The 15,774-nt window shown below is 38.5% G+C and overlaps 1 protein-coding gene across 1 annotated transcript in view; it reads left to right on the plus strand.

The window, feature by feature from the left end:
- Positions 1-324: 324 nt before the first annotated feature.
- The window catches only part of sorcs3b (sortilin related VPS10 domain containing receptor 3b), a 53,122-nt gene continuing 37,672 nt past the window's right edge, over positions 325-15,774 (plus strand). Inside the window, exon 1 of the mRNA XM_031756847.2 lies at positions 325-1,135. Coding sequence (XP_031612707.1) covers positions 440-1,135 — 696 coding nt within the window. The 5' untranslated portion in view covers positions 325-439. The remainder of the gene's footprint in view (positions 1,136-15,774) is intronic.

The following is a 15,774-nucleotide window of genomic DNA, read 5'->3' on the forward strand; positions in this document are numbered from 1 at the left end:
AATGAACAGGGTACTGCAAAGCACAAATTACTTTTGCTGTCAACAGCTCTGAGTCATTCAAGCGCTGTTTTGGACAAATTGCATAGGTTTAGGCAACATAAAGAGTCTAAGATGTTACTGAATAAAACACAATAAAATTGTGGAATAATTTCAAAATGATTTCGGGTGATTACAGCGTTATAAATGTTTTCTTTCTTCAAACGTCCTCATGAACAATGAGCTCCAACCGTTCCCGCAGTCACTCACCGTCGGTGCGTTTGTCTGATGCGCAGCGCCTCCCAAACTGGTCCCTCACTTTGACAAATTCTTGGACGTGAGCGGGTCTCCTGAATGGCTTCTTGCTCATAAAGATGATGCCTTGAATATTTTAGAAGTTGAACAGCTCTGCCGCTCTCTGTATTTTCCCCCCACTGGTGGACTGTCAGTTTGGAAGACCACAATGGGACTTTGGTCATTTTGGGGGTTTTCTCTTTTGGCTTTGGTGTTGCTCTTCCCCTTTCACCCCAAGTTTGTGGCTCGCGCGGAAATAAGTTTTTCCACAAAACTCGACAGATTTTATCGACAGGATGTAACGCCACTGGACGCACGTGTGGCCAGAAAATCGGCGGAAATCAAAGTCTCACTGAAAATCGACAATAACACGAAAGTTTTTAGCGCGTTTGAAACAAATACAGCCGGGGCTTTGAAACGAAACCATGGCCAGCAAGTGTGGAATGAAACACAGAGTGGAAATGAGGCACCGATCGACATCAAAACAAACTATAGCAGCGGTCTCAACATACCCGATAAAAAGTATGATAACATTTTCGAGGACAAAGAAGGACGATTCAAAGCGAATATAATGTTAGAAAATACATTTTCTGCCGGAAGAAAGAAGGCAAAGAGGAGTGTGGGCGCAACATACAACGAAAACGTGGATAGGAGTATAAGTGGAGAAGCGTATTCAAGAGAGAGATTCGTGCAAACTGTCCAAGGTGTTTCCAGCGCAAGACCCGAGTACCGGCGCAGCGGGGAGGAAGCAAGAGTGTCAAACCCGAGACAGAACGAACCTCACCTGGACACTTCTACTTTTGCTCTGTCGGGAGACTCGGCACACAACCAGGCTATGGTGCACTGGTCCGGGCACAATAGCAGCGTAAGTTTCAGTTTTACAAAAATACACTTCATCATATTTTAAAGGTGTAAAGAACATAAAAACGCCCCACACACCGGTGATATTTAACTTTGTTTCTACCTGATATAGACGTTTTTATTATTCAATAGATGCGCATCAATCTGTCACATTTTTACGCACAGCTGATTCCGTGCGCACGAAAAGAATTCGTTCCTGCAAAAAAAATTCCACTCTAACAAAGCATTTAACTTGGAGCGTTTGGTATTTTTTTTAACCATAATTGCGTTTTCTTTTATTACCTATAAAGAGATTATTAGTGTTTGCGCATTGCGCGCCTGTTTGCTTGGACGCCAGATGGATAGAAGTGTGCACTTGGAGGATTCCCTCGTGTTTTTCCAAACAGTAATGGAATCGGTTATCTCAACAAACTGTTCGCCACCTGAACTTTAAAATAACAGTTAACCCCTTAGGTAAATTTGATGTGACAGTGCCGTGGGAAGGTGCAGGCTGTTTGGCAGCAATCAAAACACATTAATAATTTATGAAATAATCAAGTAATGCCTTCCAGGAAGGTGTAGTAGCTACAATTAAAAAGGATTGTGTCCAACCTGGCCCTTTATGTGATGCTGATGAGACACTATCTGACCTTTTGGCAAATTGAACATGCTTTTGTCACTGACATTTACTCACACTTAGCTGATACTTGTCCAATTGCCCGTCTAAATACTGTATTGCAGTATGATACACTTCAACACGTCTTGATGGGACTATGCACAATTTAAATGGATGACAAGACATTGCAGTAAACATCCAGATTGCCCGCATCACAGTCACACACCCTTACAAACACACACATCCACATCCTCACAACCGTGCGCATAGACGCACGAATGCACACACACACCTAAACCACAGCTATATGCACATGCACTTTTTTTTTTTTACCATAACAAAGACAAAGCCATGGAGATTTTATCTCTCTTTATATATCCACCATGCAAAAATGTTTTCAACTGGCAGCATTTATCAGGAACAAAGATCTTTAAACTACAAACAGCCTTGTTCAAAAGAAATGAGCTGCTCTGCATTTTTTACTTCAGGTAATTTGAGTCACCTTAGTCTGCTGGGCAAACGGGTGTTTGGCTGAAACATTAGTCTGAGACCACATCTAAAGATCCCTGTGTCCCAGAAAAAATGCAAATATTCATGTGTTATCCCAAAATGCAGACATATTTCAGTGGGTGAATTATATCATTTTGCATGTTCCTGATAAGCGTGTTCTTATCTGGTGCCGTTTCTTGTGCAGCGTGTGTCATAACATTAGAGGTATCACAGACTTTGGTCATTGAAGAAGGTCCTGAAATATAACTAATAATAATGTTGATTTGTTGATTGCTATGTGAAATATGCTGCTGGTCAGAGATGTCTTCACCAACGATGGCCTTTGCTACTGCAGGACACTGTTCACTGGATTATCGCTGATGGGGTTGTCACTGCAGCCGTCAACATTTGAGATTTATACAGTCTGAACTCCTTTCCATGGTCCCAAAAGTACGACTGAAACAGTAGAGTTTAGATTGATGGCATTTTATGACTAGATGTTATAGCTCAGGCTATATTAGATGTAAATGACTGATAATAAATCCAATCTTACAGGGACATTTGAAGGAAAATTACTTCATTTCTGTGGTGTGGGGTAGTTCTATCAAATATTCACCTCAAGACTTCGCCTGTGATCTGACCAAGATGTAAAATTCCACAGGGAGTAAAATGAAAAAGATGTAGAAGGTGATGGTGAAAACTCCAGCGGGGTATCCTCAGAGTTCAGATTTGATAAAGAATTTTATTGCATAAAACCCCAAATCTGTCCACAAATCAGTCTCTCAACTATTATTAGATTTCAGTGATTGTCTGAGACATCAAAGCCTAGAGTCATAGCTCTCTGGTCTCTGATTTTAAGAGAGATAACATTGATTGGAGTCGACCATGGGAATAAAACATGCACTAATTCCCTTTGAAATGAATGGTTCTTAGCTACATGTAGTATCGATTGGCTGTGCATGTTTCTTACTCCTTAAGTCTGTGCTGAATGTGAATGGGGATGGTGATAAAAAGATTCATGATTTGTAATGATGTGTGCCATAAAAACAGAAAATAAACTAATTAAAAATACTAATAAATACACTTGGCTGTTGATGGTCCTATATGGCAAATCAATATTTCAGTCTTCTCCTCACATGGGTGTTCAAGCTGTGACATGACTATTGGTAATCTTTCTAAACAGCCATTGCACCACATCCTACACTCAAGGGATGCAGAGAGCCCCCTCTCTACCCCACTAAAGGCAAAAGTCTTAGTGTGCAAGCCAGCTGGTGATCATGGAGTTATTGGCAGCCAAATGATTTTAGTCTCCTGATTGACCAAGCTCCTCATAGATAGCTGACCAAACTAGGACACTGTGTTGAAGCTGCAGACAGTAATGAGTATCTTTATTGACTTCACTTCGTCTGAGCATTTGCTGCAGAAATTACACTGTGTGTCATCGTAAATAATGTAAATATATACCATGACAATAAGGAGCTGGTCATCCCCATGAAGCTACTGTTAAAAACTTGCTTTAGGACGGACCATGCGCTTTATAAATCCCACTGGGTACCTTTCGACTTGTTAATCTCTTATTTTATTTATTTATTTATTTTTTGTTTCTTGTGAGGTGGCAAGACTCAAGTCAATCTGTCAGCTCTGTAACATCATCGTCCTTTGCAGCGGCTGAGTGGGAATCAGACTGGGCTCCTGAGTCATGCTGTACGCATGCCTAACCAGAGAAAGGCCGTTATTGTTGCACATAATCTTATCAGTATAAATAGACAATAAAAAGGAGGAAATGGCATGGCCCTCGGGGACACCTGTGTTTAAAACTGGTTCATTAGATAGACAGCCATTCCATTTAACATGCCAAAGCTGGTTGCACGGGAGCTCCTTGATCCATAAAATCAAATGTAATGGGTTCCCAATTCGCAGGGGAGTTTGACTGGAGTTTGGTGCTGTTACAGTATGATGAAAAGTGCATTAAAAAGCCGCCACTGTTGAGGTGCTCAGATAAAATAAAGAGGAAAGTTATAATGTGTCTTTTAAATTTTTCTCATAACTTGCAACATTTCACTTTCCTATTGTACACAAACAAGAGCAGTTTTCTGCTTTTGCAGTTCTAGTTTAGCGCAAAATTCCTCTATTAAAAAAACGTTACAATACTCAGTCAAAGAGACTGATAAAAGGCCTGTTTTTCATGAACTTTTCATCATCCTGCCCCCGATTGCTAGCTAAGGGGATTTTGATCCGTTGAACGTTTGATGAAAATCAAAAGTGGTTGTTGTTCTCACATTTGAGTACAAATTATTTCCCTCCTGTGGTACACTTTGTATTATAATATTGGCAGCACTTCAATCTTTAATTTGTACTTAATATTTTCTTACAGTTATGTCTCTTTTTTCATTTTTTTCCTACTAATTGAGTTTAACATAGATGGTTTAGAGTTTTGAAATGCACAAAAAAAAGAGAGAAAATTCAAGATAAAAGAGTTTTTCGAACAGCCATTTTTGTCCTTTACCTGCTTGTCCCTTGAGGTGTCAACACCACACGGCTGTTCATTAATCCAGCCCGTCTCAAGTCTTTAGGGGTGTGCTGTCCACTGATGTGATTGTAAGATGGTGATAGAAACTGCACCAGTCTTGTTGGCTGCGTAAAAAGAGACCCGTCTAGTTCCCACTGAAACACTGAGCCACTGGTTGTGACCAGAGCATGTGACGCAGTTACCTGGTTACTAAGGTTTATGGTTTACTCGTACTGATGGCACAGAGCTTCTAGTTTATTGGAGATTGTTGTTGTGGAGCTATAAATAAAAGGTAATTAGATCCAAGTCCAGCTATTTCCCATGGTATTAAGACCGGTTAATAATGCCACATTTATGAGCTATTGACCATATCCCATTTTCCTCTGATGCCATCCTTTGCATTATTGCATAGAAAATGTGCTGCTGTGTTGTAAAAAAAATATTGTAAAAATGTTCCTGGAACTAGTGATTAAATATGAGTAACACTTAGACTAAGTAACTACTCTAAAAGAGTAGAAGGAAAACATAAATGGGAAAAAAAGGCAAAATTGAACACAATTTAATGCACCAGGTTAAAAATTGTCAAGAAAAAAACCCTACATTATTTTCATTTAAGAATCTTTTTTCTTTTAAATCACATTAACCACATCTTATTTTCCTGTTGAGTGATGGCCACAACCACTTAGCAGTCATCTAGCTGACTTATTACACATCCCTAGGTTTAATTTGTATTAACAAAGGGAATAAAACTCATTCCAGATAGGTACGGAGCTGAAATGACACTGGATAGTATAAATCCAGAGAGACATCATGACATTTTGCAAGGTAAAACATATTTAATTTAGCGTCTCTTAGTATACCTGCATCCAAGCACGTTGCCTGCCTGTGCAGAGGACTGCTTTGATGGCTTGAATCAAAATATCAGCATAGAAGTGCTGGTGCTACTGTTCAACCCAGCAAAAACCCACTGAAAACATACTGAAGATGACTTTGCCAAATTTCTAAACAATGTTAAAATGTGACCTCTAATCAACAGAAAAATGTTCAGGAGGATAAACATGAGTTCAAGTTCAGCAATAGACTGAAAAAAAATACTTTTGATCTTTTACATTTCAACCAACTTTAGACATAAAGGGTTCTCTTTTTAAAGATCATGACTGGCTTTTAGTCCAAATTTAGTCAAAAAAGCAATCTCCATGGACAACTTAGGCTGGGTGAGATAAATCCACAGTAATTCATAATAATTAGTGAAAGATAGCATTGAATTGAAAAGATTTGCAGGAGTGTTATCATCTGTAAAAATGTTTTGTTGTTGTTTTTTCCCTTTTTAAAATTTGTTATTTTGGATAGCATATTTCTGTTACTGTTCTGTGTGGAGTTTGCATGCTCTTTCTGTGCCTGTGGCATTGTCTCCAACTGTCCAGAGATATGCAGTATAGGTTAATGCTGTTTAATGAGTGTGGTAACTCTTGGTCTGCTGTGACAGGCACATTAGCCAACAAAGCTATGTTAGCTAAAACAGCTATGTTACTTATGCTGTAGTCACACCATGGAAAACGGTGGTTGGATACTACAGCATGATCAAAATTATTGCCATTGTGTGCAATGAACGTGCAAGCTCATTATCTTTCAAATGGTTGCTTTAAACACAAAGGATTGGATCCGGATCACTTGCAGCTGGCTGCTGTTTTCAGAGTGATTTTGGTGTGTCAAGATGGTGCAATAAAAAACAGCAATAGGATAGAGTCAGTCTGCAATCACTTGTGATAATACGGTGATTAATTGAGATAAATCAGGCAAAAAATAATTCTTAAAATGTCCTCTGTTGCAAATCTGTTGTTGTCTGGATACTCAGAAATTCACATTAAACAGAAATTCACATTCACTACTTGATTGCAGACCATTACTGTTTGGAGACTGGTCGCCTTCTACCAGGTAACTTGTGCAGTTGCCTTGCAATCAAAAGTGTTCTTTAGCTGCAAACAGCTATGTTAGCTAATGTTAATGATAGAAAATGGCTCTCAAGTAAAGATCAAGGCCTTTTTAAGCACCTAACCATCCCCAAAGCTAGGTCAGAACATCTATGACTATGACTGTGGTTGGAGCTCTGCCCTGCTCTACTAGAGGCAGATTGATATTTGCCCCCCCCCCCAAAAAAAACCCCTAACCATTTCTCAGGGTTGGATGGGCAATTTTTAAACATTTCTGGAGAAAAAGGCAGCATTCCCATTGTTATTTTCTTTTGCCTCAGTTTTACTTTACAGCGCACAGGCTACAAGTCTCTACCTCTCTGTAGTAATAATTCATTGAAATCCCAGTTTTTACTCCACAAATGACATGAATGTGTGCCCCCTTTTTTTTCATGAATCATTTGTGCTCAGGGACCATAATGCATCACATCAACATATCCTCTCAGCACTTCCTCAGCACTTAGAATTTAAATTTGCCTCACAAAGTGCATTTTAAGCAGCAAATAAAGGCCTGCCATCAGTTGTATGTTCAAGCACACTGTCATTACTTGATTTGCCCCTCGCTCTCTCGTTATTTGTGTAAGTATAACACATGCACATGTTTTATTTTTCAGCTTTAATCAAAGAGACAAAGCGGGTGCAGAATCATACTTGACAGGTTTGCATGTGATTAATTAGTTTTAATAACTGCAGTGAGGTAGATATAACTGTGATTAGGTTATAAAAGCAAATTTATGCATTTTCTGATTGGAGAAAATCATAAAATTGATATTCAGATTGGGAGACAAATTTATTAATTAACATAGAGACCGGGCTAACACAAACTGTGCCTTTTTATAACTTTGTATGTCTAAAGGTCAAGGCTGATTTAGTCTTCAGTTTTATTCTTCTTGATATCACACAAAACAAGTTTGATCAAGCTGTGTTTTGGGATTTGCTGGGACTTGCAGCAGCATATTACCAGAAGAAACACAGACGGTACTATCACGTTTAAAGATGACTGGGATTGCTCAGGTGGCACTCAGCTTAAATAATAGCTTGACTCGGCTGTTTACAGTGACAGGAATGTATTAGTTGCAGGAGGAAAATGTTTTTTTCCCGATCAAGCGAGATGCAAAGGACCCAACCCTTGAGCGCCACACACACTGTGCAATCAATGGAGATGATGGAAAACTTCCAAACACAAAATGACACATTTAGAAAACAGAGTACTCTCTCAATTGGTATCCTGTAACAAATCATTTTAAATGACGCTTTGCTTTTGCTCAGAACAGAAAAAACCAACAAAAAAAACCTGACTTATTGTTAAATTCGGAAGCTATATAAATGGGCAAATAAATATGGATCAAAATAATGGCAGAAATGGTGACAAGACTTGACAGGATCTACACATCATTTATGTGAGTTAATGATTGTATTTGAACACATTTGAACTGCCATCATTATAAATGTCTGTGAATGAGACTAAATTATTTTAACAGCTAAATAAAATCTAATTATATTCTAGCTTTACTATGGTGATCATTTCACATCCTCTGAAGTCAAAGCAAACAACTTGCAAGCCCTGATTTCATACGATGATTCTGACACACACTTGTAATTAAACAGTGCTGTTCAGAATGTTTAAATGACCATCTTTGATTTATAATCCTATCTATTTCTGTCTTTTTTTGCTTCTTTTAATGGCTCAATTTGCCACCCAGAAGTAATGGAAATTTTATTATATTGGTTGTATGCAGCTCTACTCTTGCTGCAGCAGCAAGAAAAGTGGTTGAGAATGTAACAATAGGTCTTTGGTTTGAATTGGCTAGCTCAGGCTTTTCTGTGTGGAGTTTGCATGCTCTTTCTGTGCCTGTGGCATTGTCTCCAACAGTCCACAGATATGCATTATAGGTTAACTGGAGATTCTAAATTGGCCATAGACGTGTGGCTGAAGGCTGTTGTGTTGTGGTGAAATTATGGCTCACCGTTGGTAGCACATTTGCAGTCTGCTGGTAACTGTGGACTGCCCATCTACCTGCAGAGAACATCTATACTCAGATGGAGGCAGAATCAAGCCTGTGGGCTACTCTTGGTTGTGGTGTTTTTTTGGTCCATCAGCCAGCCACGGAGAAGAGCAAAGTTATCATATAGAAAGAGCTGAAGTGAAGCAGTGTGTTAAAAACAGTAAAAAAAAAAAGAGAGCTGCTCAGTGCTGCTGCTGTCTGTAGTTTTCATACTGTATTTTTTGATCTTTGATTGGGATTTTGGCACTTCTCTCCTTCTTGCTGAACTCCACCGTGGGTCTCTTTCCTGTCAAATCATAAACTTTCAACAAATGCACAGTGGCATCCACATTCAGCAAAGTGCACTTGGGATTTTGGAGGACTGCAGGGGAGCACATTTGCATTGGCTGAAAACCTTTCTCTATAGCCTCTCTGTAGGCAAATACCTCAGCAAATGGACACAATCACAATACCGTAAATTAAGCATTATTCCTGCAACAAACTAACTCTCTCCTATGACAACCCCCCGTAACCCTGCATATGAGAAAGAAAATGATTGGATGGATCCATTTATACATGGCCAACATAATAGGCAAAACCGCCACTATGAGCCTTGTTGAACCTTATGTTTATTTATAAATTGGTAGTGTGCTTTGAAACAGAAAAATAATACACATCACATGGTTTTAGTCACCAGCATGAGAAGAATTGTTAACCTATCTGGCAGTTCACAAAATGTTGACACTTTGAAATTACAATACATTGACCACGCAATTCATTCTTTTCTTACAATGTACAAAATATGTACAAAGTATCTACATGTTGCAATCAAAGCATGCTAAAACCTTTGTATGGTGATGAAAACGCAGCGTCTTGTTAGTTTTGATGTTAGGAGAAATGCTGTTCTTGGATTTTAGTTTTAGAAAAGTCACCAGTGATTTGAATATCTCACTTGTTTACTCTGTTAACAGTTATCAGAGACTATGGATGTGATTAGGGGGTTTCAAAGTGTTTGTATTGTCTATCAGAAAAGCCCAGTCTCTGGTGTCTAAGTCCTGTGCTTTGAACATCCAGATTCAAGAGCCAATACTAAAAAGAAATTGTTGTAAAACACCTGAAGTTTAAAAGAGAGCAACGGGTTGATCTTTTGTTTTATTAACATAATTATTCTCAAATGAACTGGAAACAACATTTGGCACTGAAACCCACCGAGCTCATCCCCCTGTCAGTCTTTATCATAATGATGAGGAGAAGGGGCTGATTTGCTAGACTGTATTTACAACTTTTTGTCAGGGTAAATATAACCCAACACAAGATATTTACAACTAAACAGCTCAAACTATATTTGTACTGTACTGTATTACAAGCACTTCGGTACAGTATTTGTACAGGCAAAAAAAAAAAAGAGGAAAGAAGAAAAAAAGGAACATAGCACTTTACTTTCTGGAAAATAACTTTCCTATCAGACATGATCTTGGCAGGACTTTATTCCTTAAAAAGTATAATTGGCAAAGAAAACGCGTAGTGTATACATGTAATTTTTATTAAAACTAATGTTTACCAGTTTACTCTCTTTGCATTATGAAAAATGCAAATAAGCAACGGGGGAAGAAAGACAAAATTATATGTGGGACACATTTAGCTCCCGAGCTGAGTCTCAGCACTTTTGGCAGTGAAGGGGGTCATTTTAGGTGGAGGGCTTCTCTCTTCCAAAATCTCAATTTGGACTAACTACCGCCTTTGGCTCTAGCTCAGACCCCTCCAGGCAGAAGCTGAGCCATTAGGAGCCAAAGCTGTGAGAGAACAGAAGACACTGGAAGAAATGCCTAGATGGCATTAGAGTGTACAAAGTTCTCCAAAATGAAAATAGTAGTTTTGATTTTGGGGGAACTTTTCATTTAGTATTACATTTTATATTTCCATATTTCATGTAATAAAAATAATAATTGTCAGACTTGGTTGTTTTCTGTGGCTTAATAAGATGATAATGCACAGACAACTTGCAACTGTACCTTCAACCTATGAACTCTAAATCTGAGCAATCAAGAGAAGCACAGTGCCAAAACACTCTAAGAGAAAAATGCAAATATTAGGTTTTTTGGGGTTTTTTTTGGCTCTCTACACCACTTACAATGCATCAAATTAATTTTAGATTGCATGGGATGTGACTAAAACTTTGTTAAACGTGTCAAAACATTTAAATGACTTCTAAAATTGCAATCAAATCTGTCCTTGAATGCTGTGTTCCTTGTTTTCCACCTTTTTAGAGGAAGCCACAGTGCATTGTGGCATAACAACATCAAACATAAGGAAGAAAAAAACATAGCAGTTTATATTTTCATATCTCGTCCATTAAACGTATTTCAATGACTTCTTACCCCAAACTTTCTTTAAAAAAAAAGATTGAAGCACATCTATCACAATTTTTTATCTTATTAAGGACAAACAGCACAGTTTATTGTGTATTGTTGTTAGCAAGAAAAAAAAGTACAACATGTTCACAAAATCTCCTCACAATAGAGCTGTATTGAAGTGAAACCCTTTTATATTCTGCCCATTTCATTCATTTCCCCCTTCTTAATGGACTGAATTGATTGGTGAAACCTCTCAAGCTTGAAGCATCAGGGTTACATGACCAAAGCTCAAAAGTCTAGTGGATAAGCAAACATAGAAACAGCAGACTAATGCACAAGGGACGTTTTGCGGGGGTTTACTTGATGAAAGCATCATCCCCTGGAGTATGTTTTCACCCACAAAAGTACAAACAATCAATTTGGTGCACAGATAAGATGAGGACAGAGTAAGGCCTCTCTTGGACCTCACAGTTTTTCTTAAAAGACATTTGTCTCTACTAAGTGTTCTACTTTGGAGACGTCCTCCCAGAGCCACAATCAAGATGTTGTGTTTTTCTTCCCTCCACCCACTTGCAGTGCATCTTGATTTTGCCCTCATTGCTGTCAAGCCTTAAAGAAATTTATGCAAATTTGCAACCAATACTGTATTTCTTTTCTCTGCAGGTGTTTGCATCAGATAATTTCTAATGGATGCATGAATATATTAATCTTTAATCTTATGCCAAAAAAAAGGAAAACGTTTTACGACTACTTTGTTGAATCTGTTGTGGAACAAAAGAGATGAGCTCATTTTGATACACGGATCACTTACTACAACTACACTGGTAGTCCCATTTGGCTCAACAAAAGACACAAAACAGCAATATTTTTTCTTGTGCTTTGATGGAGATCTTTTCCCCCCACAAAGCACAGGAGATGAAAATTAAAAGCGATAGTCTGCAGCAAACCTGAAATGTGCTCAGTGTAGGTAGGAGATCAAGGATATTAATTAGGTAGTTGACTTAAAGAAAGCAGTCTTTGTCAAATTACTCAAATTACTCTTTGTTGCCCTTGGCTTTTGTCTTTATTTCCTTAATGAAGTTGAGAATCTAATGAGCTTAACAACAAATGAAACAGGCTTTATTTTTATGTCTTCAAGATTGCATTTGCCTCAACAGGAATGGAGTGGAGTTAGGTAGAGCGGCGAGTACCAGCTTGCTGTATTCACCAGTTTTTGGTGTTTGATAATAGCCTGAATGCATTAGGGGGTCTCTGTGGATCAGCAATATTGGTTAGATATGGCTCACCCCAAGGTGTTGTACATTTTTCACCTCTTTCAAACCACTTCCTTTGCTTCTTATTTGAAAGAGCATAGAGAGTACCTGTGGATGGGGTGACACAGGTATGAAATTATGTAAATTCTGAATGGGATTTTGTAAAAGCTAGGCATAGCTTACCCAGGCTCCATTTGCAGAAATAATAGAATAGAACAGACTACAATAGAATACAACAGAGTAACCTTATCGTTCCCATCAGTGGAATTTTTTTTTTTGGTTCTCTAAGTCACAAATCAATTTATAATTAAGATAAATACTGATAATTATCAGCACACATTCATACATATATAGTACATACATAAAACTTCAATATAACTGAAATACACTGCAGCATCTTGTTGTTCAGTATACTAATTGCATTTGGCACAAATGATTCCCTTATAAAGCTTTTTACTAGCTCGAGGCTTCCTAAAACGTCATCCTGAGGGCATCAGTTCAAAATCAGAATAAAGAGGGTGTTCTCAGTCAGCAACAATAGATCAGGCTTTTCATTATGATACAGCTTATCTTATATTTGTTGTCAACCAGTGATTTTTTTCAGCAGTTCTCACCTTTCTTGGATTTCTCTCTTTGCATGTTGTCTATTTTACTGCAGTAAGCTCTCTGCTATGGTTTGAATGATCCAGATTTTTGGGACCAGCACTACCTGGTTCAAACAACTACAATTTGAGACCTAAAACTACAACGATACTAATACATTTTTAGCATAAAGGTATATATTTAACTATTTGCTTGTGAAAAAGCTAAGCACTAACTGTTTCTATCTGTTGCTTGCTGCTGAGCTGCTGTGCAGGAGTGTGTTGGAGGTTTTTCACTGTAAACAGCTGCCCACTGCTGCCAAAAACAGTGCCGTGAGAGCTGTGAAACAAAACAGAAAAGTTGCGTGGTGTTGGACACTGAGCTGAAACTTGCTGTAAACCTCCATGTGTTGTTGTTCTATGAAAATATTCTTCCCTTGCTCAAAAAAATCACTTAAAACACATATCGGACCTTAATGAATGAAATATTTAAGTTGAAAATCTTCAATGACACACACTTTGTTGAGAACAAAATATAAGGTAAAAATGGTGAGTAAAAGCCAAATCAGTAAGTCAAATGAAATCGTGGCTCTTGACATTGTAAGGTAAAATATTACATAAAAAGAGAGAAACACGATTATTCCCTACACTGATTTTTTCCCCCACACTGACGCAAAAAATCCAGTTTTAACGGGAAGAAACCTCAGGCAGAGCAAAGCTCAGCGAGGGCAGCCATCTGCCTTGACCGGTTGGACTGAGGCGAAAGAGAAGAGTGAAAAAATGAGCATCGGCAAACTCTCCAACGGTGACGTCATTCCTAAATGACCTCAAACTCAGTCTGACGCTTCTCAAGTCTGCACTGTCATATTACTTATTACAGCTGGACACATGAAAAGCTCTTAGAGAAGACGTACCTACTCGCATGCCAGTTAAAGCAAGGCTTGTCAGATTATGTCTTACTCAGTCACTTGATGGATTCAAAAAACTTGTACTCTTTTGGGAGATCACAAAACTGACCTCCAGACAGCTGTCAGAGAGAGGTGGCATATTTTGGTTTAAAAAAAATATCTAATGCATGAAAATAATTCCATTAGTGTTGAAATATTCCAGTGAGTTGTTAGACGTTTGTGGCTCAGATAGACAGGGGTCACTCCCAGGAGATGGCTCGCTCACTGTATGAATGTTTTACCCTGCAGTACAATATACAAAGCTTATGTGTATTCATGAAAATGTAAATGTGTATTATTGTAGCAGTGAACTTTGCAGAGGCTAAAGGTAAGTAACAAAATAGAGATATGTCAGTGCTTCTCTGAGCATCAGCCGCTAGCTGAGTTATTACAATGAGCCTTACATCACTCTCTGGTATCAACTTTGGGGGGTCCCTTGGAAATTAATTTAGCTCCTTGTTGTCCCCTCTGGTTATGTTCAAAAACAGCGCCAGATCCACATGAAAGTGGATTCATTTCTCGCATTTCTAAAGATTGTTTCTACTTCCCGCGATGTGTTACTCCTGAGCAGAAAAAAAACAGTCTGGAGGTGTGATGTTTAGAGTAAGGGTTCCTTTGCTTCCCTTGACTACCCAATTAGGCAGAAACAATATTTGAGGGGTGCCAGCCTAATTATGCTTTACTGGGGGCTGAATAAGCAACAGGTTCCATTTGAAGCTTGGTGCTAGAAATCACGAAATAACTGTGCTGATGTGCAGCAACAGTCTATTTTATTTTATTAATAGCCATTTTTCAGTACAGTACACAGAGATGATTCATACCTAAATTGCGAGTTGTGTAGAAAATATTCTGCCCACCAACAATGTTGAGATGCATCTCATGTCCAACTGAAGCACATTCAAATTTGACCATTTCTCTTAAAAAAAAAAAAAAGAGTCGGATTGATATGGAATTTGTAGAGACATGATTCAGTCCACAGGCTGTCATTGCATATGCTGTCTGGTCTGCACAGTTGTGCAAGTTGAATGCGTAGGCAGGGTTTTTCCTGAGCATAGAAATTTTTGGTGGCCTCCAAAGATGCATTATTTCAATTGCGTGCAATGAACTTTTGATCTTGTTGCATTTGAAATGTTTGCTTCGAAGATGAGGACTAGTTCTGTGAACACTCGCAGTAAATTGCTGTCTTCTAACCTATTTTGATGCAGGCAATTACGTGGTAGGACAGAGTCAGTCTGCTTTAAGTTTGAGATTGAATGTGGTTAAGTTGGGAGCGTTAAGTCTGTTGTCATCTACAGACACAGATATTGACATTCACAGAAACTCCTCACATTCAGGCTCCAGCAAGAACCTCATAGTTGTGAAACTTCAGAAATCGCTCCACGAATAGTGACATAGTTGCTGCTGAATGGCTGCAGGATCAGCAAAAATTACAAAGACACTCAGCAACCTTGCTTTTATGTAGGAGCATAAACAAAAAATATATAAACAATCGACTCAACCAGTTAGTTGAGTTGAGTGCTCCATTGCAAAGAGATGCTTTGCAGACGAGTTGAGCTTATCAGTGCATTACTAATATTGATTGCAACATGCTAGATATTTCCAAACCTTCACTAATCTGTCTGAAAGTCATGGCAGTCTGAGTCAGGCCATGATCGTCACCTTGTAACCAGAAACGGTCACCCAAACCAGAGGTTGCACGCTCAACCTCTGGGCAAACAGCTGGCTGCTACTACATGCAATCGGCATCTGACAGCAAAAAAACTGAACGAAATCACAAAGTAACCCACTGATTTTTCCAAGTTGAACGGAGGTTTCTGACCTATTTTTATTTTAGTGTGACTAAACCATTAGCCAGGAAAAACTCTGTTCGCTGGTAAGTCTTTTGAATTAAGCTAAAAAAAATAATCACAATTAAATTATGGCTTTTAACACTTGTTGCCATGGAGGCTGTTTATTCAGT

The sequence above is a fragment of the Oreochromis aureus genome, linkage group 13 (genome assembly GCF_013358895.1).
Source record: "Oreochromis aureus strain Israel breed Guangdong linkage group 13, ZZ_aureus, whole genome shotgun sequence".
NCBI classification, from domain to species: domain Eukaryota; kingdom Metazoa; phylum Chordata; class Actinopteri; order Cichliformes; family Cichlidae; genus Oreochromis; species Oreochromis aureus.